The sequence below is a fragment of the Nestor notabilis genome, unplaced genomic scaffold (assembly GCF_000696875.1).
Source record: "Nestor notabilis isolate BGI_N333 unplaced genomic scaffold, ASM69687v1 scaffold3988, whole genome shotgun sequence".
Taxonomy (NCBI): domain Eukaryota; kingdom Metazoa; phylum Chordata; class Aves; order Psittaciformes; family Psittacidae; genus Nestor; species Nestor notabilis.
Genome location: NW_009938564.1, coordinates 1,270 through 26,639, shown reverse-complemented (window position 1 = coordinate 26,639; position 25,370 = coordinate 1,270). Strand labels below are relative to the sequence as shown.

The following is a 25,370-nucleotide window of genomic DNA, read 5'->3' as shown; positions in this document are numbered from 1 at the left end:
CTCAGTTTAATTTAGATCGGTGGGAATTAAGGTACCTTTAATTGTAAAGACAAATTCAAGCTGTGGGTTTCGTTTCTTTTAACCCTCAATATTGCAGAATATTTTAAGCAGCTTTATTAACTCTGTGAGCACAGGAGTTCAGCCCATGCCAGGTCCATCTCTGATAGGAATATTTCCTCCAGGTAGCCCAGTGGGTCCGATGGCTGCTGCCTGCCTTGGGAGCAATCCCGGTTGCCCACCCCAGGAGGGGAGCAGCTCTCCAGCATCACCCACACAGCAAAGAGAGGCCGAGGCAGAGCGATGCCTTGCAGGGATCTTGCCACACAGCCAGAGCATCTTTTGTTTCAGCCTTTCTAGGAACCAGCTGGAGCAGAGCCAGCGAGAAGGGATGGGAAGGGGGACAGGGGGAAGCCTGGGCTTTGAATACAGATGTGGAGGGGGGCTGCGTGGTGAAGAGGAGGGGAACACGGTCATCCTTTGAACACTGACCACTGGACAAGCTGCCCGCGCTGCTCGGGGGTGATGGTGATTTCGGGGCCAGCGAGGTCCCCGAGCAGGGGACAGTTGCCATGGCTACAGCAGCAGCAGTGCAGGCACTCACTGTCACACCGCGCTGCCGGTTTAATGGGTTCATTAGCAAATCCTCACAACTAATAAGAGCAATAGGAATATGAAGATGGCTCGGTGGCAGTGGTGGGGCTCATAAAGCCCCTGGGTTGTGGCTGTGGGGTCGCTGCTGCCCCTTTCTCCGCGTGAAAGCCACGCTTGAGCGGTGATGGGGAGGAGGAGGAGGAGGAGGAGGAGGAGGAAGGTGCTTGTCTGCATCCCCGTGGGCTGCAAGGGAGGGCATTTTCTCTTATTTTTAGCACTGTGCTTCAGCTTCAGGATAGAAACCCTTAGCATGGAAATTACTCAGTGCTCTGCAGACTCCCCCTCAGCAGATGCAGCTGTGCTGAGTTGATGGCGGCTCTTCAGACCATGCAGAAATGGGGAGACAGCACCACCGAGCCTGTTTCTCACCAGTACCATGAACTGGGTTGTTTCTTTTGCAGTGTGTGATTTAACAACAGAGGTCATCTTGCTTCTCCAACTACAGCCAAGCTTTAGCTGTGCTGTAAGGCTCTGCAGCACCGTGATGCAATACGTAGAGTGATTTTCCATGCTGAGCCTTATCGTGGGGGCTAAAGTGTCCTTTCTAATTGTTATAATACTTTTCTCCCTTCTCCTCCTGTAATACTTTCTCTCCCTTACTGACCACAGCTCGAGCAGGGGAGACAAATCCAGTTCTGCATCTATAAAGGCTAATTTTTTAGAGATAACTCAGTGGTTTAACACATGGAGACAACGCCACTGTGTTGTTCAAAATAAGCAAACTCCTCCGCCTTACTTCTGTGGCAGTGGCAATAAAAACCCCATGGACTGGAGCAGGCAGCTGCAATTGAAAAGTAAAATGAAGGTTTGGGTCTGTTTGTCTGGTCTGACAGGATTTATTGAAGTCTTTCATTACACGGCAGGTTCAAGAAACCCTCTCTCCAAAGTACACAGACAATTTAGAAAATGAAAGCCTGAACCAGTTTATTATTAGAAGGTGGGTTGGATTGTACAGGGCTCCTACAAGAGCTTAGAGCATCTTGTACAGTTTAGATATTTTTGCTGAAGCTATTAAACTCTTGGCATACAAACCTATTATTAAAGCAATGGTTTAGGCGAAGACAGAATAAATACTTTGAAGTCTATTTAATTGACTTATTTCATTTCAGAATTGAGTCTCGGGCCTAAGACTAAAGAACACAAAATTTTCCCTTCTGTGTGTTCATAAGTGCAGCTTCTTGAATGCTGGGGAGCTCTGGGAGCAAGTCTCCATGGGGGGGTCTCTGGAAACTGAAGTCTATTTTTATACAGTCCATACTACATTTTTATTGTCCTATCGTTTGTTTTTCTCTCCCGTTCACATTACCGTGTCTGTCTGCATTATTTTCACATCTGATGACAGATACCCCTGTGCTTTCCAGGCCTGGTGAAATCCTGTGTTTTCCCTTGATGATTTTCCCTGTCCTTACAATTAACTCAGTCTGTTTGATTTGACCTGTGAGTAAAACTATGTGCTGGGATGAAAGCAGGCGGCGGGTTTGGCGGAGGAGAAGCGATGCGCTTCGGATGCATCATCCTTCCTCTCTGAAACACTCACAGATGCAAGTCACAGCACGTCACGTGCTGGGATGGTAACACACAGGACAGGTAGTGCTGGTTGGACTGGGCTGCCTGAGTGAACAACCACAGTAGCCTTTCAGATAGGCCAGTGCCAAGGAATGTCTCTTGGTGGAAGGTGCTTCACCAGCCAAGCTTCCTGTGTTGGCTGAGGTTATGCCATATTCTTGTTAGTTTTATTCTTCTCTTTCAGGCAGTGCTGAGTTATACTCAGCACTATGATCTCTGTGTTAGTGCTGGGCCCAGCTTTGCGTAGTTTCTATTTTGTATTTCTTTTCCAGAAAGGATTTTGGTAGGATTGTACCTGTCTGGAGCATCCTCATGGCACGGCTCTGGGGTTTGTCTCCTCCCATCAACACGTTACAGCATCACCATAACTGTCCTGACGCCACATCCAGCGTGCAATGAGCAGTAGAGGCTTACTTTGGGTACGAAGAACATCAGAAGTCATCTCATTGTGTTTCAGAGCAAGATGACCCCTTTGAGTAAACCCCAAAATTAAGAGATCAGTGACCAAACTCTATTTGGTTGCCTGCCGGGGTCTGTTTAATTAGAGTAGAGCTTAAGAACATGCAGTAGATTATTTATCTTGGGTATTTAGGCATTTTCTTAGCAGTGTCTTGCATGAATATGTAAAAGTGTCTGAATGTCTATTTGTTGATGCAAACAGAAGGTCAAAACAGGATCCTGAACCTCCCAAAGGACGTTTGTTCACACTCCTGTCTTCCCCAAACCACTTGGAAGCTTCTAAAAATCCTTAAACCGAGCATTATGGTTGGGCTCGATGATCTTAAAGGTCTTTTCCAACCTGAATGGTTCTGTGTAGGAGCTGGGGAAGTGCAGTGCTCAGAGCTAATATCAGCCAGGGAAGAAAAGACTGAAATTCATTCCATATTGTTGTTTTTCAGTTCCTGCTGCAGAGCAAAACAGTGCTTCATGTGCACACAAAAGTCCGTGCGGGATCCCCCGGTGAGTTGGGTTTGGCAGTGTCAGCTCTGCCACGTGGCATGGATCATGTTTTCTTTCCCTCTTCCCTTGTGAAACGTAAACTCACGTGGATGATCACTGATATCCTCAGGGTAATCCCAGAGGGAGCTTCAGGCAATGTGGTTGACACTGATAGAGCAACCTTGGCTCTTGGAATTTGAGCTGGTTGTTTGAATGGAAGCGTAATGTGGCACAGAGGTTCTCTGCATTGAATCTGATAAATGTTAATTGTCAGCATCAAACAGAAAGATGGGATAACATAGAGTCCTCTTCTGTAGTCCTCCTCCACAGCATTAGGAAGGCATGTCAAGGAAATGGTTTCCTCTCTCCAGTGCCTTCAGAAATTCCAAACCCCAAACCCCAAACCAGCTGGCCATGAATGGAGTGAGCTTTGGGGGCTTTTTGTTCCTGTCACTGCTGCTCTTTTCAAACAAATATTAAGAAAACTGGAGAGGAGCTTTTGACAAGGCCAGGTAGGGATGGGACAAGGGAATGGCTTTAAGGTGGCAGAGGGGAGATTGAGATGAGACATTAGGAAGAAGTTCTTCCCTGTGAGGGTGCTGCGGCAGAGGGAGGGTGAGCAGAGCAATCCTGGTATTACGCACAAGTGGTGTAGTCCCCAACAAAGAGGAGTTTATGCCAACCACTGCTGTGCAGAGAGAGGAGCCCTGGCCCCAGTGATGGCAATAAACTGCCTGGTGCACATTGCCAGGGAACAGAGAACCTCCTAGGAAAGGGAATTTGCCAGAATCTGGGTACCAAAACTCTACTTCTCCTTAGACTGTAATGTCCCTATTTTCAAATATTTGTCATATCAATCTGCTTTTTATCTTCTTAATAATCTTATCTTAATCTTATTATCTTAATAATCTTATTAACCTGCTTTGTAGCTTTCCAAAGGCCTGTGCAGTACTGGTGCTCTGTCTCAAATGCCATTTGTCACTGGGTGAGGGCTGGCAAGCAAACTGGGCACACAACCAGCGCCAGCATGGTGCTGACTGCAGGTTCATGCCCCTGGCAGTGCTGGGGTGCACAGGGGCAGGAGTCAGCCTTGGTCTGCACAAAGAGTGTCTGTCTAGGGTAAAACCCAGCAATGCTGCAGAATGGAGCTGGTGGAGAAGAGCTGTTGCTGCAGGAGGAGAGGCAGGCAGGTCGGGTGGAAGCAGGAGGGTGATGGAGCTTCAAGCTCATCTTAGGGGGATGGGGAGAAAATTGTCCTTTGTTTTCTCCCTGGCACCATGTGAGAGGTTTCAAATGAGCTGGGTGTGACCAGTGGATGAGTTACCCCAAGCTGCTGTCCATCAGTTGACCAATGTTCATCAGAGCAGCAGGGGTGGAGGACATGGGGTGGTAGCCCCATGGTTCACTCTTCATGTGAGTGTGATGCTGTGCTCGCCTTGAACAGGCATGAAAACAGATTCACCCGAGCAGCATCAGAGCATGCAGAGGCACTTGCTTGGCTGTGTGCCTGCTTTCATTTTCACTTGATAAAGAAGCTACTGGAGCTAAATGAAGCTGCTGTTAAACCCACAGCCCGCTCCACTTTATCACTTCTCAGAATAGATTTCGATTATGAGCATGGCTTGGTGCTTGGGTTAAACTCCAGCAGCTCTCGAAGGCAGCAGCACCAAGCACGGGGCCTTCTCTCACCTTCCTGCAGGTGATGTCTGCCCAGGGCTTTTGTCACCTGAGAAAGGTTAATCTGGCTTCTGGGTGGTGCCCTTTCTCCAGCCCCCAGCAGTTTGCCCACCTTTGATCAGAGGGTGCAGCTGAATCAAGCAGCAACAAGAGGTTCCTTGCACAGCAGCATGCCAGCAGCCCTCCTGCAGCTCCATGGCAGTGTGGATGAGTCTTCCAGCAATTCCAGAGGAAAGAAATGGAGCAGTTAAATTTTACTGACATCCAGGAAGCCACAGGATGCACCCTTGGGAACAGCGGCAAGGCAGAGGGTTGCAGCATCCTTCCTGGTACCTCAGGCAGGGGTTTGTGGTGAGTGCCCATGCCTGGGTGAAGCTATCCTAGATCCATGTACAAAGCATCCCCTTCATTTTGTGGGGTTTCTTGCAAAGCAGATGGCAGAAAATGTGCAAAGACAAAAGCTGATACAGAGCAAGCTCTGCACCCTTTTGTTCCAGAGGTGGCATTGGCCATCAATCACCATCGCTACAGCAACTTAGTACTTCACATTTTATTAAGAAGCAGCCCATTTATGACTCGAAAATGCTTATTCATGAAATCTGTTTGCACTTAAGATTATAGAAGAAGGCACACACTGTATTGCCTTAACGTGATCAAAACCCAGTGACTCATTAAATCTAACAAGAGCAAGTGCTGAACCAGCACGTGCTTTGTTGAAGGCGTCTTCATTCCCAACATGCTGTTTCCCTGCTGTGGCTTATGCCCCCAGTTTTCTAATCTAGGCTTCCAAGTGATAATTCAGTTTCTCCTGTCTCATAGCAGAAGGACACATGGGCTGGAATAGTCTATTGCGGGGGGTTAAAAGCCATCTTGGACATAAAAAAAATACAAGTTCGTTGGAAAATGGTTTTCTGACTCTTGATTTATCAAAGGCATTTCGGCACAGGTAATTAATATTAACCTTTAGAATATGTGCTGCTTGTGCCATTTCCTAGTTTGCCAAAGTAAAACCAGAAAGGTTAAAAAAATGAGAGAAGGGAGGACTTCAGCTGTATTTATTCCAGCCTGAGCTAGTTTGCAAATACAACTCATACCCCACCACCACTTGTTAATTGTTCTAGCTAATACTTTATGAGCTGCCAGTGATTTTACTAAATCAAGTTGCTGATTTAGTAATCAAACTAATCACAGTATTTCCAAATTCTTTTAATTTGAAGTCACTTTAGATGCTGCAGTTAAGGAATCGTGCTGGAAGCTTATGGTCAAAGGGGCTTTCGGCACACTTTCAGTGTTTAAAACCAGCACTTTGCTTTTGTTTAGTAAAATGGTAGAAAATGGCAGTAGATCTCTGTAGCAAATTGGATGTGTTATTCTGGCGTTTGAGAACAATTGAAATGGAAAGTATTGACTAGGCCTAGGTTTAATTTAGGTTTTAATGATCATTTTTGTATGAGTAGTCTTTAAATCCTTCCTACGAAGCAATCAACACTCCGGAGGTAAAATTCCACCCCTAGGAATTGAGGAGGAGGCAGCTTTAAATAGCACAGCACCCTCTTCTCCCTTTTGTCTGTGTCCTTGTGCAAGCAGGCAGCAGCCACCTCTTTGGTTTTCAACTCCTTTGGATCCTGCAGATGAGGAGAACAGATAAAGGCACCAAGTAAAGGAAGGAGTTTCCAATCAGCCCGAGGCTGGAGTTTCACAGGGAAGATGCCAGCAATCCCTCTTCCTCTGATCCTCCTGGAGCTGAAGGCTCTGCCTACAGGTTTGAAACCAGTTGGGTGTCCCTCTTTGGGGTACATGGCTGTACCCTGCCCCTGCCTCCTTCGGTGTCATTCTTGGCGCAGGACATCAGGCATTGAGCACTGGCACATCCCTGTCTCTGGAGAGCACCTTGGTGGCTGCCTTCAGCCAGGGCTGGCTGTAGCAGTTCAGAGGTGCTGGCCCTGAGCAGCCTTCGCAAGCCAACAGCTACAACAGGATTTGCTTATGCCTGGTCCCAAAACTGGTGATGAGGTGCTGGCACAGGGTGCCCAGAGAAGCTGTGGCTGCACCATCCCTGGCAGTGTTCAAGGCCAGGTTGGACACAGGGGCTTGGAGCAACCTGCTCTAGTGGAAGGTGTCCCTGCCCGTGGCAGGGGTTGGAACTGGAGGAGCTTTAAGGTCCCTTCAACCCAAACCAGGCTGGGATTCTATGATTTTTGGAAAATCCCTTTTGAAACTGTCGTTCTGCTCACGGCCAGACCACAGCCCATCACTTGCCTTGTGGCTTTTCCTTCTTAAATAAACCTGAAGAGAAAGAAAACCAGATAGAGATAGAGTCAGAAGCAGTAGCAGATGTTCCTATCACACATCCATAGTGCTCCTCCTCCTTTAAAGAAACATACCCAAATAGTGCAGTTCTTTGAAGATGAGACCCAGCTGGTGTCAGAATCTGTGGCCACATGAGTGTCTGTAGTGAGGCTGGGTTTGGGCTGTGGTTTCCTTTGTGAAAGAGGATGCAGAGCAGCTGGGTGATGGTGCAGAGACACGAGCTGCTCTGCAGCTTGTCCAGCTTCCCTGCAGGTAGCCTGCAGCACGGGAGGCTCCAGTTCTCCTCTCAGACTCCACTGGGAACTGCAGATTCTGCCACAGACCAAGAGAGAGCACATGAAGATGGTTCTCACTGTAATAGGATGAGCACATGGATACTTTCAGCAGAGGAAATAGTGACTAATAAGCCAGCACAAACCTCATCCTCACTGTCCTTCAAAGATTCTGTTCTATGACAGTGGGAATTAAAGTGAAACTTGGTGGTCTGTACAAAGCAGAGTGCTGGGTAACAGCGTTACGTGCTCTCCTGTCCCAGGCTGCAACTTAGAGACAGCAGTTAGTGCTGTTCCACAGTAATATTCCACAGGATTCTTCCCTGGGAGGGTGCTGAGGCGCTGGCACAGGGTGCCCAGAGGAGCTGTGGCTGCCCCATCCCTGGCAGTGTTCAAGGCCAGGTTGGACACAGGGGCTTGGAGCAACCTGCTCTAGTGGAAGGTGTCCCTGCATGTGGCAGGGGTTGGAGCTGGATGAGCTTCAAGGTCCCTTCCAACACAAACCAGGCTGGGATTCTGAGATTCATTCTTATATCCTGTCTGCTTCAGGATTTTTTCAGTTCCAAAAGGCAACTGGTTTCATTTAAATTGACAGTTTGCAAAGAGGTGGGTTTTGTTCGTGGCTTCGAGTAAGTTATGTTTTCCAGTCCTGCCTTCTGTTGGTGAGTATTTTTAGGGAGGGCTGGGAGGAAGCGCTGTGCCTGGCTGTCAAACTTGTCTTTGAGGAGTAGAAAGGCTCTGAGTTCACCGGGAAATTAACTTCTTTTTCCTCTGATCATTTCTTTGACTGTCTTACACCCTCTCTCACGCAGGCAAGCGCTAGCGTGCTTGCCTCTGAGGAGACTGCAGAAAGGGACTTGGGCAGAGATGGGAAGAGGAGCCTGGGCCAGTTTCATCCAGAATGCCTTTGAAATTTAATACATCTCTTAAATGTGCTTCCTCACACTGCTGTGAACAGCTGTTGTAACCAGCAGTGGGCTTCTGGGCTCCTACTGCAGTGCTCTCGGGAGAATATTCTAAGTCATGGAGCAGGCTGTCGCTGGTTAACTTTCCATGTTAGGCTGTTAATCATCTCCTGTTACCACTTGCTCCATTATCTCCAGTAGAAGTTATCTCTGGATCAGATCTAGAGTGGTTCAGTTCTGCAGTTTGTCTGTGTAAAGGTGATAATTAGCCAGGGTTCACCTCAGGAGCAGAGCAGAATCCAAGGGTAAACCTTTTCCTCCTCTCACTTCACACCTCCATTCACAATCACTTAATCCTAATAATTGTAAGTGTTTGGATGTATGACTTGTCTGCTTGGCACAAGAATATTGAAGTACTTGTTACAGTTGGATTGAGTTGGTGGCACAGGGCATTGTGCTCATTGGGAGGGTTAATACAGCCCCTGCTTGGGGATAGAAGTACTTCCAGAAAAGCGAGGGCACTGGATTGTGCTGTGTTTGTGTCAGTCTGGGGAGGTGTTGCCTGAGTGCACAGTGAAGACCACCTCCATAAAGTTAAAATCAGAACTTGGTAACATTAAACCCCACAGCTTTGAAAGCTATAGCAACACGTGCAGGCTGGTATGTGCTGGCTGCAGCCTCACTTGTCAGGACCCAAATCATTCCCGCTCTCTCAGGCTTTGCTTCTGCTCCTGTATCACCGCATCTTCTCCAAGGACCGAACCGAACCTCCCTTCTTGCAACAGCACACGTGGGTCACAGCTTCAGAGAGCTCAGAGGTGGCACAGGATAGAAAAAATCACTGCACAGGGGTTATTTCTGAGTATAGAACTGCAGATTTATAAGCCTTCCTTCTGCTGACGGTTTGCTGGCAGCAGCTCAGTTCCTTGTGGGAGGGACACAAAGAGCAAAAGAGTAAGAAGCAGCTCCAATTAGTGACCTAAGTGTTTACAGTAGCTGAGGAGCACTTCATTACCTGTCAGCAGCTTGCTTTCTCCTGGTCACAAGTGTTTACATGTGGAGCCAGTAATTCCAGCTGTTTCCTTCTTGTGCTGCAGGAATTCTGAGAGAATTATGTGCAGCAATTTAAAGGTAGCTCTTCCCTTTAATGTGTCATGTGAAGATTCTACACCCAGAAGAGAGCCAAGTGAGTGTCATCACCTTTGGGAAATGCTGGTCTAAAATGAGCCTAGCTCCTTTCAGCATCAGGACCGGGGCACGCTAACACACCATGAGCTGACCTCGCTGTGTAGAAGCAGGGCTGCAGTGCCTCGTGAAGGCACCGAAGGAGATTTATAAGCTGCTGGGTCATTTTCAGGTAGGTTTTTTGCAGATGGGCTCACTAAGCAGCTCGTGCTGGCTGTCATGCAGTGCTGCACCGCACTTGGCAGCAGGAGGTTTGCTGTGACCTCTGTCTCTCAGTGATCTGCATAAGCTTGTTGGCTCTCCCTGTCCGTGGCAGGATTCTAGCCCTGGAGAAACATGCGTGACTTAAGGAGGGCTTTCATTGATCCCAAGGTCAGGCAGACTCTTCCTAATCATCCAGCCTAATCGCTGTCACTGCACAAGCTGTGGGAGCTGACCCAGCACTACCGAAGATCACTTAATACAAACTCCTGGCGTCGTACAGGCATCGTTCAGCGCATCGCCTCGGTGAGAGCAGGAGCTGTGCCAAGGCAGACGAGGCTGGGGAGATCATTAGCACTTTCCTGCTGAGGGGTTGCACCTACACTCACTCCTTTTGACCCTCTGGCTTTTCACATTGGGTTTTTAATCTTGTGTACAACGCATTTCCACGCTCTATGGTCCAGTGACCTCGTGTATCATTAGATCTGACTCCGTATCATCCTGCCCTCGTGGCCCTTTTTGTAGCTGTTGCATTAACGGGTGCCCTGGGTGTTGTCAGCTCTTTTTACATTAGTATGTTCTGTCTATAGAGCTGTTGGAGCTAGAAAAAAGCTGTGGCACTGTGAAGGGGAAGAAGGGCAGTGCAGTCTGCTGCAGACAGGAAGGGAGAGTCATGAGACTGAGCACTTTTGCAAAAAGGTTGGTTTTATCTTAATTTACTGACCCCCCTCCCCCGCCCATCAGCTCCCTCTGTCACTCACAAACAAAATCTATCATACAAAAACCAAGGTCCTAAAATGCAGTTTTTAAACAAGGCTGAAGAATATTCCTGGTTTGCGATGTTAGTGGAAAGTGTTTGGAAGTGTGAGGATGAGCATCAGAGAGTCCTTGTGCAAGTTCTGTCCTGAGATGAGGGATTAATTTGCTATTTTGGTAGTGCTACACTGAGCTCTACAGCTGGCTCCCGGGCTGGCATACCCTTGGAGACCAGAGCAGTGGTTCTTCTCCCAGAGATTATTTCACAGTGGTGGTATCTTATCTCGTCACTGCAATGGCTCTTCAGAAAATGTACAGGAAGCCTCTTGAAATGCTGTGATGGCCTCAGAACAAAGAGTTAATCTGTTACTAGTGGAAGCATTTGCTTTGCAACTCATTTTCCCCCATTTGCAGCTCAATTTTTCAATTCAGCACAGAGAGCAATGGGAAAGATTTAACTCTGGTAAGCCCAGAGGAGGATGGAAGCTGATTAGAAACTGAGGAGGGGGAGAGATACTTTGCTCAGCTGGAATGACTGCAGCAAAATAAATTACTAGTGAATGCTGGAGCTGTAGATATTTGATTTGTTAATGGCTTTGGCTTTGCAGGCGTTTGGTTGATGTAGCAAATTTCTCAGTGTAAATCTGCTGAGCTCTCCCAGCACAGACTCTGAAATAGAGAAGCATAAAATATTGATAATTCTGCCAAAGAAAAGATGGATGAGATAATGGTGAGCCTACCACCATTTGGTACCTCCAAATAGCATTCGACATGGCTCGGAGATTGTAGTTATTCATCCTTACCACAGCCCTGTGAAGCCATTAGTATCCCTCTTAGACTGGAAAGCTAAGGATGTATCATGCCATGTCTTATTCTTAGAATCCCAGACTCGTTTGGGCTGGGAGGATCCTTAAAGCTCCTCCAGTTCCAACCCCTGCCCCGGGCAGGGACACCTTCCACTAGAGCAGGTTGCTCCAAGCCCCTGTGTCCAACCTGGCCTTGAACACTGCCAGGGATGGGGCAGCCACAGCTTCTCTGGGCACCCTGTGCCAGCGCCTCAGCACCCTCCCGGGTAAGAGCTTCTGCCTCAGAGCTCATCTCAATCTCCCCTCTGGCAGATTAAAGCCATTCCCCTTGGCCTGTCCCTCCATCCCTTGTCCAAAGCCCCTCTCCAGGGTTTTGTTGGCCCCTTTAGGTATTGAAACAATTCTGTTTTGCCAAACTTGCCTGTATTTGGAGAAAATTATATAGGAGCATAAAACCCAGTGGGTCACCAGCTCCATTTCCCTGCATCCATGGCAGAGCATCATGACATGGGGTGTTTGCAGAGGAGAGGGATGAATCCACAGCACAGAGGGTCCGGGTTGTTGGCTATAATGGCAGCGTTGTTGCAGTCACCGCAGTGGTGCTGCCCATGACTGCCAGGAATTGCAGCCTCTGGCGTTGGTTCCAATCTACATGAAGCAGCAGGTCGGGGGTGGGAAGGGAAGAGGCTCATCAACAGAAATAGCATTTAAGTAAAAACTGTACCCTCCACTGCAAGGGAAGATAGGGAAAGGATCGATTCTTTTGCAGCTGAGAATACAAACTGTGCCAGACAGTAATTAAAGGCATTTTACTGTGCCTAGTAACGTGTCTGTGCTCTAAAGCTTGCATCCTAAGCCTGCTCGGGAACAGACCTGTTTTGATTCCAGAGGGATGGAGGCACTGACAGCAGTGCTGGTGGTTCACGAGCAGTGGCTCCACTCTTGCACCTTCCCTGGGCCTTGCCTTGCTGAAAGCTGTGTGATGAGAGCAGTTAAACCCTTGCCTAAGAGGGCAGGGATATGGATACTGTGAGATCACCCTGCTTGGTGAGCAAGAGGCTGAATTTCAGGCAGGAGGGATTTGCTGTGTTTTCAGGTTGGGTAGCTGATAATAGAGGTTTCACTTACATGTCCGTATTGTGTTTGCATGGGTGGTGTCCTGCAGCAAAGTCATGTAATACTCTGACATGAAAATTATATGTTGTTGCATTGAGAAGGTGATGAATATAGTGGGAATCAGCCTGACAATGTGCATTTCCCTTCCAGACTTTTCATTTCTATAAGAATTTTCCACATGCTCCAGTGCAGCTATTTTAGCTATTTCTGCAAATCCAAACTTCTTGTTGAGCAAGTTAGGCAAAGGGAAAGCAGAAATAGGTCAGGTATTTCAATAAGAGCTGGTTGTGTCTCTTCACAGCAAGTTGCCTTTTTTCCTGCCTCTGTGAATTGTGCTAATGTATCAGTGAATAAAGACAAGAGAACAAAGGGAAGCAGAAGTGCCAGCATTTTTACTCGGGGATTGCAGCTTCAGAGCCCTTTACTTTGCAGAAGTGATACTGAGACCACTCTGGAACAGCTCAGCAAATGCTCCTGAAATAATAAACACCCAATTGGCTGCCCAACCTCTCTGAATACACAAGATCTACTCAAAATCCTGTCCATCATTTGCAATCACATACACGATTGATTTCCTGCTATACAGCCCAAGTCCTGGTCCTGAGACGATGGGTCCTTGATGCCTTGCAGAGCATCATGAATCTGTAATATTAAGGAAACCTGGTGGAAGTTTGGTGCTCTTAGGAATCATCTGGATTGAAATGTAGAGAAATAGGCTGCCTTTAATCATTAGTCATAGGCTTATGTTTTTCAGCTTGGTTCTTTGTTCGGGGAGTGCCTGTGGCTGATACCAAGCTCCTGGCAGGTCGCTGTCACATTGGTTTAGGCTAATCTGACTGCTCTTGGTCCTTGGGGAGGACATTAGGAGTCCAGAATGAAATTCCTCTTCTAAATACCTCTGTGGTGCTGTGTGCTACTGCAAGGACTTTGTTTCATGGCTTGAAAGTTTGGTAATGGAAGGAAAATCTTTCTTACCACATCTGCCTCGTTTCTTCTCCCCAGGCTTCCTGTCCTCAGCCCTGATTCACCCCGATGCTTTCAACCAGAACATAATGACTTTCATCGTGCCTGAAATTTGATTAGACTCAGAATGTGTCATTGGAATGCTGTAATGCTGACACAGAGGTGATGTCAGTGCTGGTTCTACCTGGGCTTTCCCACCTGGATGGAGTTTTTGAGGCAGTAGAAGCAACTTTTCCCTATGTTAGGGGAACAGTGGCTCCTCACAACCCAGCACAGTCCAACCATCCTCTTCCTTCCTTCTGTTTCTGAAATCCCCCACTTCCTCCTTAGTTTGTCCACCTCATGATTGCCTGCTGCAGTTATTGCTTTTGTCTTCTCTTTTCTGTAAACCAAATTCTCCTTAATGCCCAACCAAAGCCATCTTCTGGCCATCCTGTGCTGGGAAATACAGGCCAAATTTTCTCAAGGCTTTAAAAACCAAGTAACCTTGCTGAGGAATTTTGGTTGTAAATGTGTGCAAACATCATCCCTAATATACCATCTGTCTCCGGGACTCTCAATAGCCCATAGGGATGTTGGCAGCCAGAACCAAATGCACCAAGTCGCTCCATTATCTGGGATCTTCTCCTGAGTCTCCAGCTTCTTCTCAGTGTTTTTTCAGTAGCATCAACCGTGGTACAACCTGCTCCTCAGCTTTCTTCTGACCTTCTCTTGTATTTAAAACCCCCTTTTAAGCCCTGAGCACTCCCTCTATCTCTTCAGGCTCCTCCAAAGACTGTGGGTGTGCTCTTGTCCCAGAAAATAGGAGAGAAGTAGTTGCTTCAAAAGCTAAAACCTGAATGTGATGATGGAGCAATCAAGAGGTCTGTGCCCTGACTCACCCTGACTTGTTGCTTCCTCTTCCTCTTCCCTTCCATCACCCTTTGCCTGATGATTCTTCCCTGCCTTGTTCCTCAGGGTCCTGTACTGTGTTTTAAACTGCCTTTGGTGTGAGAGACACCTGGCAGGGTGATAGGTTTGCAGGAATCACCAGGTCTTGCCCCATCAATGGCTCTGGGGGGACAGTGTAAACCCAAGGGGTGGAAAAATGACCGTGTTCAAGTGATTCTTCTTTCAACCATGGGCAGAGGTGTTCTTGTCCTCCGTGAGACTCCTCAACATCAGGTTAAAAGCCTGTCATGAACTGAAGGATGATTCAGCTTCCTCAGCTCAAGCGTCAGTGGTGTGGATGCTGGGAGAGGAGGAGCTGTCCTCCTGGCTGGCACAACACTGTGATAACCTGCACACACCCCAGCCCTCTGCATTCTCCTTGGATTAAACTGCACAGGTTAGCTTTCGGGAATGAGCTGGAGAGCCCTGGCACTGCCTAAATCCGAGGGGAAAAGGCTCACGTGTGTCTCTGATTGCCTGTGAAAATGTGATCTTTTATCAGGCACGACGTGATAAAAATCTTGCTTCACACAGGGAAGAGTGAACAGGAACATTGCTTCTCCCTGGGAGAGAAGCTGCAGGAGAATGCAGCCAGTAACACCTCTTCTTTTTTTAATGGCATTTTTCTATCCCCTCAAGCTTTAGCTAATTGCTCTCTTTTCTATTGGAAAAGGAGACAAATCTAGGTTTTCAGACCAGATCCGGAAACAGAGGCAGGATTAAGCACAGCTGTTCCAGGTCAGGGATGCTGAGGAGGGGAGACGTGTCTCGTGCTGACAGAGCAAGGTTATCCCGACAGCCAGAGGTATGTGCCTCAGTGTCAGGAACCTGCCTGTGGGGTCAGATGAGTTCAGCATTGCTGCTGGACAGAGTGGTCCAGAGAACTGGGAAGCCACCAGCAATTTAACATGATGTCACCTCGTCCTGCACTAAGTAGGTCATGGTGACACCCTGCCTAAAAGTCCTCTGCACCAGTGCTTCTGCTACTGCAGTGGTGTGAGCAGCACCATCCTCCGGAAACTCAAAACCCCCTCAGCAAGGGGAATTCATGCAGAATGAGCTTCTAGAGGGGTTACCCGGGGTGCATGGAGCAGCAATCAGAGCAGGCAGTGAACGAACCCAGCTCTCGTTGCTCTGCATCAGCCCTGGTTGGCTGGCAGAAATGAAGCATCAGATGGGATGATGAATATCCACGTTGCTATAGTGACCGAGAGCTGCAGTGCTGGAAGCAGCAGGTCCCCATCACCCCTTCCAGCCCCCTGCACACACACACGAGCTGGCACACGCTGCTCCAAGGGAGCCGGGAGCGTTGTGCCCGCGCGGTGCCGAGCGAGCGGCAGTGGATGTTCCCGGGATGGCAGAGCCCTCCCGTTAAATCCCCGGCTCCAGCTTTCATGAGCTCAGCGGCGCTGTGCGCGCAGGATAATGGAGCTGAGCTGTTTGTGTGTCACAGGCTGCAGGGCAGGAGCACAGCCAGGGCAGCTGGGGACAACGACAGCCAGGTCCCGGGCACGGCCACCCCTTGGAGGCATTATCCAACCAAAGCTGTTGGAGCTGGGGGTGGGATGCGATGACACAGCCCAGATTCCCAGCCCTTCTGCCTGCGGAGAGCCCTGGTGCTGTTATCCTCATGGCTGCCAGCCCCTGGATCCACTCATTTCCCATGGCTCCGGTGGCATCACGGCCAACGGCGCAGGCAGAAGCCGGGCTTGTGGCTTCACCTGAGCTAATTGCCCTCCCACTTATCCAAGTTGGCTTCCTGGCACAGGTTGATCCCAAAGAATAATAAGGAAAAATACAAAAAGAGGAGAAGAACCCCAAAAGTGTGCACACTTTTGATTATTTTATAATAATGTAGGGGATCTCTCTGAAGCTTCGTGGCAGCTTCCCCTGTTTTGTGGCTTCAGACCTCTGCCAGACTCTGTTTAATTCCCAGCCCTGCACAGAGCAGTGGGAAAAGCAGAGCTGCTCACCCATCAGGATGACTGTGGGTTATGTCTGTATCAAAGGGAGATGATAGGACGACAGCAGCACTTCGCTGTGCCATCGTTTTCCAACATAACACACCCGTCAGCTGGTTCAGCCACTGTCTGATGCTAGAAAATTGTTGCCCCTTATAAATTTGAGTGGTAAATTGAGTAATCCCAGACTTATTGTCCTCCCCATTGGCTCCCAGTGCCTCACATTCGTGCAAGAGCTGGATAAATACATCCCAGGTGACTGAAAGGTGCTGGGTTGCCTTTGAAGTAGGTTATTTTTGGAATTTCCTGCTTTCTTAAACTTGAGGAATTTTAGTAGCATCTGCTAAGCAGGTTGAGAGCATCTAGTTGAAGATGTCCCTGCTCATTGCAGGGGGGGTTGGACTAGATGAGCTTTGAAGGTCCCTTCTAACCCAAACTTTTCTATGATTCCATGGTTCTATGATCTTTTCAGGAGGAACATTGCAAACACAGGCTGTGTACCCCCCAGGCAGGGTCCATGAATTCAGCCCACTGGCTGGGTGATGCTGAGGACCAAAAAGAAAATACAAGGAAAGACTTTTGCTGGTGTCCAGCCTGAGCAGGACTCAGGGTCTGAGATGTCCTATATGGGAGGCAAGTCTGTGCTCATCTTCCTAAGTGGTTTTATTTTATTTATGTGCTGGTGCATTTCTAATGCAGGATTCTTGGCATAACCCTGTGAATGAGCCAATGTTCTGCTTTTACTGTGTCTCCAGCCAAGGACTTTGAATCATATTTTTGGCATAGTGGTTTTTATGAAATATGGAACACTCCAGTGTCTTGTGGCCACAATTGCTCCCAGTAAAGCAGAATCCGGATGAGAGCTGGCTCTCAAAAGCTTTGCCAGACTCAGAATAGCTGAGAAAATACAACTAATTGGAGACTTCAGGAGCTCTGGTTTATATATTGGTGCTGCACCCCGGGGAAGCTGTTGAGAACTGGGTCAGTTTGAGTAGGTGAAGGCAAGTGGCATCTGTTGCTGGACTGTAATGTGTATAACCATCATCCTCACAAACTAAATCACAGAATCATCAATTCCTCTGTTTATCCAAAAATAAGCAGGATGCAAACTGAGCCACAAAGAAGAACTTCTGCCTCAGAGCTCATCTCAGTCTCCCCTCTGGCAGGTTAAAGCCATTCCCCTTGGCCTGTCCCTCCATCCCTTGTCCAAAGCCCCTCTCCAGGTTTCCTGGAGCCCCTTTAGGCACTGGAGCTGCTCTAAGGTGTCCCCTTCAGGAGCCTTCTCTTCTCCAGCTGCCCCAGCCCAGCTCTCTCAGCCTGGCTCCAGAGCAGAGCTGCTCCAGCCCTCGCAGCAGCTCCATGGCCTCCTCTGGACTTGCTCCAGCAGCTCCACGTCCCTCTGATGCTGTTGCCCCAGAGCTGGATCAGGACTGCAGGGTGGGGGGTGTCTCCCCAGAGCGCAGCAGAGGAGGAGAATCCCCTCCCTCAACTTGCTGACCATGCTCCTTTTGATGCAACCCAGCATTTTACTGAAACATTTTTTAGCTGCTTGGGTATTTTATTGAAATCTGGCTGCTACCCCAAGCTCCCGAGGAAGGGAAACAGCCCTGGAGAGGGCAGGGGAGGAGCAGTCCCTGCCCCATCACCCTGGGGATCCTCCTTTACCCTGAAGCACGTGAACCAAACAGTTTTGCTGGAAGAGACAGGAATATTTTAGAGCTCCCTGGCTGGTGAGGATGGGTCACAAATGTCCCAGTTACTAACCAGATGAAGAGGGAAGCGCAGCTCTCCGGCGCTCCTCCAGGACCGCCTGACCCTGCCTTCAAGCAGGAATACATGCCTTGTAAGAATGAGAGAGCCAAGCATCTAATGGGCTGGCTTTACACCTCAGTGAGAGGGGAAGGAATATATTGCCTCTACCACAGGCATGTCCTGAAAAAAGCACATCCCTGTTGTGGCAGCTGCTGTCCTCTTAGGAAAGTGGCTTTTATGTGAATAAAAGGAACTGACCCGACGCACCGGCCAGACGCCGACAGACCAGGGTATTAATAGCTGACTTTGCTCTTGCCTTGCTATGTGCCATCAGACGTATGGAATGGTTTTCACTGGGAATATACAGATATTAACAAATCTTGTTTCTCATTAGAAGGGCAAATATAGAGTTGCTGACGCAAGTTGTGAGCGCGATGTTGTAATACGTGGCACTGTGTGGTTCCCAAACCAAAGGCAAGCGGCTCTGTGGTTTGTGCTGGTAAATAGATGTCAGTGTGAGCTGCAGAGAGAAATGACACATGGGCAAGTCTGAGCCAGAGAAGATTGAAAGCCACTTCTTAAGTGGAGTGGTTGAGTTTTCAGTGGAACAACGCAGGATTGCAGTTTGTAGCCTGGTCCTTCTCTTGCAGATTAAGAAATTGCTTTTGAAAAGCCACTTCTCCCAGCTTCTGAGGTGATTTACCTGAATATAGACCACAACGTACAAAACTGTGTTAGAAATAAGCTGTAAATATTTGCTGGGTTTGAAGGCTGAAAAAAAATTCACAATATGGAGTGTCATTTGACTGCAGATCATAAAATCACACAGTGAGAAAGGACCTGCCAGTGCCGTGTTTAACTGACCTTTCTTGGCATTAACATGCCTGGAGGACTTGTTCTGACCTTCCACTATGGAAATTTGCCTTTTGATCCTGACTTGAGATCTCCTTTCTTCGTGTCTGCCTTCTTTGTAGTCTCTCTTTTCCACAGCTTTGATCCATCTTAATGTCTAGTCTCTGCGAAGGCCACCTGATACTAAAGAGCTCTACAACACCAACACCACCGTGTCTCTAAAAAGCAAGTAACAGTTTGGGAAAACATCCTGTTTGTCTCTTGCTTCTGCTGTGTAAGACCTCAGAGAGAGTTTCACAAGGCAGAGTCTGAAAACCCGGTGTGGTTTAGGATGTTGTCATGTCCCTTTGGTGCACGTGTGAGTGAATGAAGCACGTGCTGAGTAAGGCGCACGCTACCTACCACGCATGCTAATCCCCTGCTCACCCAGCTGCTCTTGAGTTATCTTCTGCACCGAAAAGGGATCCTGGTTAATCTCCTCACCCCGGGCTTCTCAGTGCTTGTAACCAAACCCATGGGATGAGGAGTGCTGCCAGCTGCAGCTCCAGGACAGCACTAAAAAGGGACCACTAGATGGAGGGGGATTTCCTTTGGTGGGGCTAATACACTCCAGCAGCCAGTGTGAGGAGGCAAAGAGGACGTTAAATTGCTTTCTCAGATATGCAGGATAGTAAATCATTGCTTTTAACCTCTTGTAGCTGCTTGAGCCACAGTGTTTTAATAAGAGCTAATGGGAAAAGGTGTTTTCTCCCTCTGACAGCAGAGCAAAGAAGGATGAAGTGCACCAAGTAGTCACAGGGGTGATGCTGTCAGAATCATCTGCATCTTACTTAGGGAAATTTATGCTCCAAGGGTGTAAATCTCTTCTGGAAGTGGGACCTGGTGCTTTGAAGCTGTGCACACTTCACATGTTACTGCCCCCCCGAGAGGCAGCCACAGAGCTGTGAAGATGGAGCGGCCGCAGCCACGGGCTCTGAGTGCTTGCAGCAGAACATAGAACAGTTTGGGTTGGAAAGGACCTTAAGATCATCTAGTTCCAACCCCCCTGCCATGAGCAGGGACACCACACACTAAACTATGACATCCCTCTCCCTGGAATGAAACATCCACCCAGGGGTACTGACATGTGGTACCTTTCATGCTGTGGCTCCCCGGGGACAGCACTTGCCCCAGCTCCCCACAGCAGGGGATGCTTCTCTGCACAGCCAGACAGTGCTTTGCTCCTCATTCGGAGCAGGGGTGACACAAAATGCACATGAGGTTTTCAGTGCAGGTTTTGCATATGTTGAGAAACTGGATATTCCCATTTTTGCCTCCATTTAAAGCTATTGTGGGGTTAATTTTCACAGGGACAACTCTTAACTTTTTCCTTTGAGCCCAAATATCCCCAGTATCATTGTTCTGCAAGTAGCAGAAAGCCACAAGTGGTCAGACGAGATATATCTCCCCCATCCCTCCCTTGCCAAGCACACAGCCTGCACAGCCAGTGTGCTTGAATCCCTCTTGCAGAAGACACTTATCATCTCCAAAAATGACACTGTTGTAAGTCAGATATGTAAATGTTTATCACCTCTGTTATGTTCAATGTCTTTTTAGCTCCTGCTCATTTTTATTCACCTCTGTGCCACCCAGCAGTGAGCACCACAGCCTGGAGTGATCCACAGCAGTGGGTTACACGCTGCCTGGCAGCTATTGTAACCTACCTGGAGAGTCTGTGTGACTGTTGGTCTCTTTGGCTGTTGTTAGGAAGCAGAGCCTTGAAAGCTGCCTTTTTTTAGACCTCCCTAGTTTCTCTCTTTGGCTTCTTACGCATTTTCTTCATGCAGAACATAGCTGCTGATTTGGGGGTTTCTTTTTTCAGCCTCCCTTCATCTCCGAGGCACTTTACTATTATTTTTCCATCACTGAACCCCCTCAGAGGCTGCAGCCGGGATCCAGATGAGACTTACATAAGGTGCTACAATTTTCTCTGTGTTCTCCATCCCTCTCCTAATGCTTCCAAACAGCTTGTTCGCAGCTGCATGCCTTCTTGTCTTAACCAAGTAGTCCACAGCGATGCCTGCCTTTCCAGAAAGACTCCTTCATCTAAACTCTAGAAAGATTTGATCATTTAGGAAAATCCCCTCTGGAATACATCCCATTCAGAGCCCTGCTTTCACACTGCATGGCAGGCTTTGCCTCATTTAAATCCCTCTGGTTTGTTGTCATGAAAATCAGGCACTTCCTGTACTCAGCTTTGCTTCCACACAAATTGTGCTTCCTAAAAACAACCGATTCCCTGCTCCTTGCCTGCATTAGCTGCATCCATAGGCAGGCAGCACCTCATTTAAAGACCCTGCTTCATCCCTGCAAGTGATGGGGCTGCATCTCCGGAGCAGAGGGGCTGTGGTTGGGTACCACTGTCCCCAGGCATGGAGTGTTCCCAGCTCTCCGCAGCCCGCTGTGCTTCCTGATGATGCTCACAGCTACAAACAAGGAATATCTCATCGACAAGTGTATTTTCATGCCTATTACAGCTCCGTGCAAGGCATTCCAGGTCACCAGTGGTTGCTCTTAAGCATCTCATATGTTTAACATTTACTTAACAATGCATTTATGTAACTTTCTAGTCTCGTTCTGCTGCCTTTGCCCGAACTCCCTCTGATCTTTCTCCACTCTTCCCTGTTTTGCTTCCCACCACTTACTGGCGACATAGATGCTTTTGTATTATCAACAGCGCTGACAGCTGTCCGTGGCCATTTATGTGCTACTTGGCTTGTGTTTTCCCTGAGGTCCTAGATTAAATGCTCAGTCAAAACTCTAATATTTCATGGGCCAGTAGTCAGCTTCCACTCGGAGTCATCCCTTCTCTGCTGGTTTCCCTTTTGCCAGCATTTACCCGGGTGCCTCCTCGCCTCGCGCCGCATCTAACGATGCTCAAGCTCCGGGATGTGGTTCTCACACACACAGACACTGTTCACACAGTGCTCATGGTGCTTTGCACACGCAGGTGCTCACCCACAGAGCCATCACCTCAACTATTTGCCATTAACTCCTCTAGGCACTAGATGAGCATCGTGAGCTGGTAAAGGCAGTTTTCATGCTATGATGGCTTGGAGCAGATAAAGGAAGAGAAGTCACCTGGTCCTGCAGAGTTCACTGAGCCATGAAATCCAAAAGAGCACCGAGAAGCCCCAGCCCACACGAGCAGCTGAGCTCAGTGGCTGTGGCTGTACTGCTGGGATGGAAAGAGAGGCTATTTCCACCAAAAAACCCACAATTGTTCGAAGTTATATAAAAAGACCTGTGTTTTCAGCAAACACCAACACTTCGGTGTTCATTATACACAGAAATTATCCTGTGGTTCCCTGGCAGGACCGGAGCAGTGCTGGGGTAGATCCTGACTTCCCACAAAAGCTCTCTCTTCCCTTTACGTTTCACTCCTGGATGCTGGGGGTTGGTGTTTCTTCCCTGGCAGAGTCTCCTTGTAGCAGTGAGATTTGGAAGGTCTTTTGGTCTGGTTTATTGGCTGATGTTAGCAGCTGTTTTCTCCCTTTCGGTCAATAAATAAACCATCTTACTCCAGGGCAGCCAGCAGCTGTCATCTCCCCTTTTTGCTGCTGCACCATCAGGTGTGATGCTGATGTGACTGTTGGACTGGAAACCAAACTGACATTTCCTCCAACCTCTTCCTCGCTGGCGACTGACCAAGCAGAGGAGCAGCATCCAAGAGGTTCAAGGTCCCAGCAGGTCAAGCTGCTCATGGGGCTGGTGGCAGGGCTCAGTGTCGTGTTGCCTCGCAGGGAAGACCAAGGATGGGATTTGTAATCCTCATGTGGATTTGCAAATCCCTATGTGGGTTGCTCTTTGGATGCTGTTCAAGAGCTGCTCCCCCAGCAAAAGGTTTTGAGGCTGAAACCTCTTCTCACATGAAGAAAAGCAACACATGATCTGGAGTGAATGAGAACTGTTGTGGTGGGACCTGGAAAACAGTGGGGGAAGTGAAGGCCTTATTTAATGGAAATGTTACACGGGGATCAGAGCATCTTCTCCAGAGCCCACCATCTTGATTCTCCTCTTGCAGCAGGAGCTGGGAGAGATTCAGCTTCTTGCCGAAGGTCCCACAGACACAGTGCTCAAAATACATCAAGGACCTTCTGATTCCCACACCCAGTTTGTAGTCAAAATCCAGGTTAATGACGTTCCCACTCCCTTGGCTTGGGCTGCTTATCGCTGAGCAGGAGGGTCAACAGAGTTTGGCTATTAACTGTTGACCCTCTGTCTTCTTACCTATGACGGCTGGGGGAGAGGAGAAGCCAAGTCACTGGCGCTTATCCTTGTTATAGACACTTGATGCTAAACCTGCTCTCCAAGCACATGTTGTCAGGAATCTCCCAGAAGCTCCTCCACGTATGCAGCTCGTTCTTGCTAAGACATGGTAAAAATAGCAAACTAAGCAGGGATTGGAGCCTCAACTCACTGAGGCAAGAGTAAATAAGTCTTAAATACCTGAGACGACGTGAGGGCTTTGTGTGCTGTGCCCTGCCAGCACCCTGCCAACCATCCATTCATTTTTATGGAAGCAATGAACATCTTAATTACTTGGAAGCTGCATAAAACTGCAGCTTATGGGAGGTGACGCGTCTTGAACACTCTGTTAATGAAGTAGAAACTAAACCTGAGCTGCAGGAGGGGCTTGTGCTTCAGCACTGAAAATACCACTCACTATTATACTAAGAAATGCTGGAAATCCAGGAACTGGGAGTGTGGGTGAGGAGGGATTTAGCAAAGGGAATCATTTTTAGTCCCAAAGCTGGGTTAAAGGGTTAAAAAGCTGGGGAATGGTTCATGGTGACATAGTTTTGTCCCAGTGCTGCCTCTGTTCAGGTCGCTCTGACCCCACGAGGTCTGTGTGTCTGGAGAGGGAATTAAAACCCAAACCAACCCTTCCTGTGATTCTTTTAGCTGTTTCATGCTGTATTTCTAATCTCCGAGCTCAGATCAAGGGATGACATTGTCATTATTGTCACTGTAGAGGTAGGAGTGACTGCTCACTAGGTCATTCCACAGCGGGTGGCTGAGCTGGCAACAGACCCCAGGCCTTTTGCAACCCGGCCTTTACTCTGCCCAGGAAATGATATTCCCCCATCAGCACCGATCCCGATGCCAAAGTCCCTGGGGGCTCGTTTCCCTGCCTGGGAGTCTTCCACATGCTCAACCAAGCCCAAAAGCTGGGCTTAGAGCTGAGCTTTGACTTAAGGCAGCGTTCTCGACTTGCTGCAGGATGCATCCTGACACAAAACCCCTCTGCCTGCCTTGCACTGGGCACGTCCCATCCCTCCTGGGATCTAAGCACATCCCATCCCTCCTGGGACCTAAGCACATCCCATCCCGGCCGGGATCCGGGCACATCCCATCCCTCCCTGACCCCTCTGTCTCCTCTTGTGTTGCAGTGAGAAGCGCGCTCTGCAAGTCAGCGTCACCAACCCGGTGCAGTGCAGCCTGCACGGGCGGAAATGCACCGTCTCTGTGGAAACCAAGATCAACCAATCCCAACCGGATTTCACCAAGCATCGTTCCGGCTTCATCCTCTGCGTGCCAGGGAATTAGCATCCCCCTCCGCCTGGCGCAGCCGGGAGCAGGGGACACGGGCCGGGCCTTCAAGCGCCCTTCCCAGGCCTTGGACTTTTCAAGGGGCTCATGTAGAGATGCTCAGCTGTGACGTGAGCTCTAAAGCTGCAAACCCAAAGTCAGGAGAGGGTTTTACTACCAAATGCAACGAAGGCTTTAAGTAGCCAGTGACCTGTTATCCATCTTCTAGAACAGGGCAGAATGTCAGGAAAGTGCTTCCGAATTACTCCAAAAAAAAAGCATTTATAGGTACTTACACCCTTTCCCACATTGATTTCCTAAACCCTCTCCAATATTCCCTTCTGTGTTCCCTTTTTGTGTGTCCTGTTTTGCAATATTATGCAGCCTCCACTGGAGGAACCAAAGATAACCCGGCTCAGGGAGTCTGGTTTTGTGAGACCAAATCCCAGTGGAACCGGAGCCAGGTTTTAAAGGAGGGCTGGCTTCCCGTGCCAAGGAGATGCTCCACGCTCTTACAGCCCTGCCACACGCATGGAGTTGGGATGGTACATGGAGACGCACCCCTTGGCTTGCTGCTTTCCTGCCTGGAGTTCATTAACCTTTGGATCAAGGTCCACCAGCAGAAAGGAGAGTGGGATTCACAGTGCAGAGGTTTGATTTATTTTAATCCTGCATTGCTTTTGCCTTAATAACCCTCTCCAGGGACCTAAAATCCAGGGAATTCCCATTAGGACCAAAGTGGCCTTGCTGAATTTTGAGGTGCTCCACGTGGCCTCGTGTTAGTCCCAGCGCTGAGGTTCAGGGAGGGCTAAAAGGACCCACTGCAGGTGGGTTAGTCTGGAAACACGTGGAGCTTGGGGGGCTGAGGCCGCAGCTCCCTCCCGTTGCACTATTGAACACTAACTCTGGCACATCCGTCCGCGCCAGGCAAGGGGCAACAGCACAACCCCAGCTACA

General features: G+C 48.7%; 1 protein-coding gene across 1 annotated transcript in view; it reads left to right on the top strand.

Moving 5' to 3' along the window:
* Positions 1–24,431, top strand: part of MYO1D (myosin ID) — a gene marked incomplete at its 5' end in the record, with an annotated part of 101,695 nt that extends 77,264 nt beyond the window's left edge. Inside the window, one exon of the mRNA XM_010019378.1 lies at positions 24,275–24,431. Within this exon, the coding sequence (XP_010017680.1) occupies positions 24,275–24,431 (157 nt within the window). The remainder of the gene's footprint in view (positions 1–24,274) is intronic.
* Between the last annotated feature and the right edge of the window lie 939 nt (positions 24,432–25,370).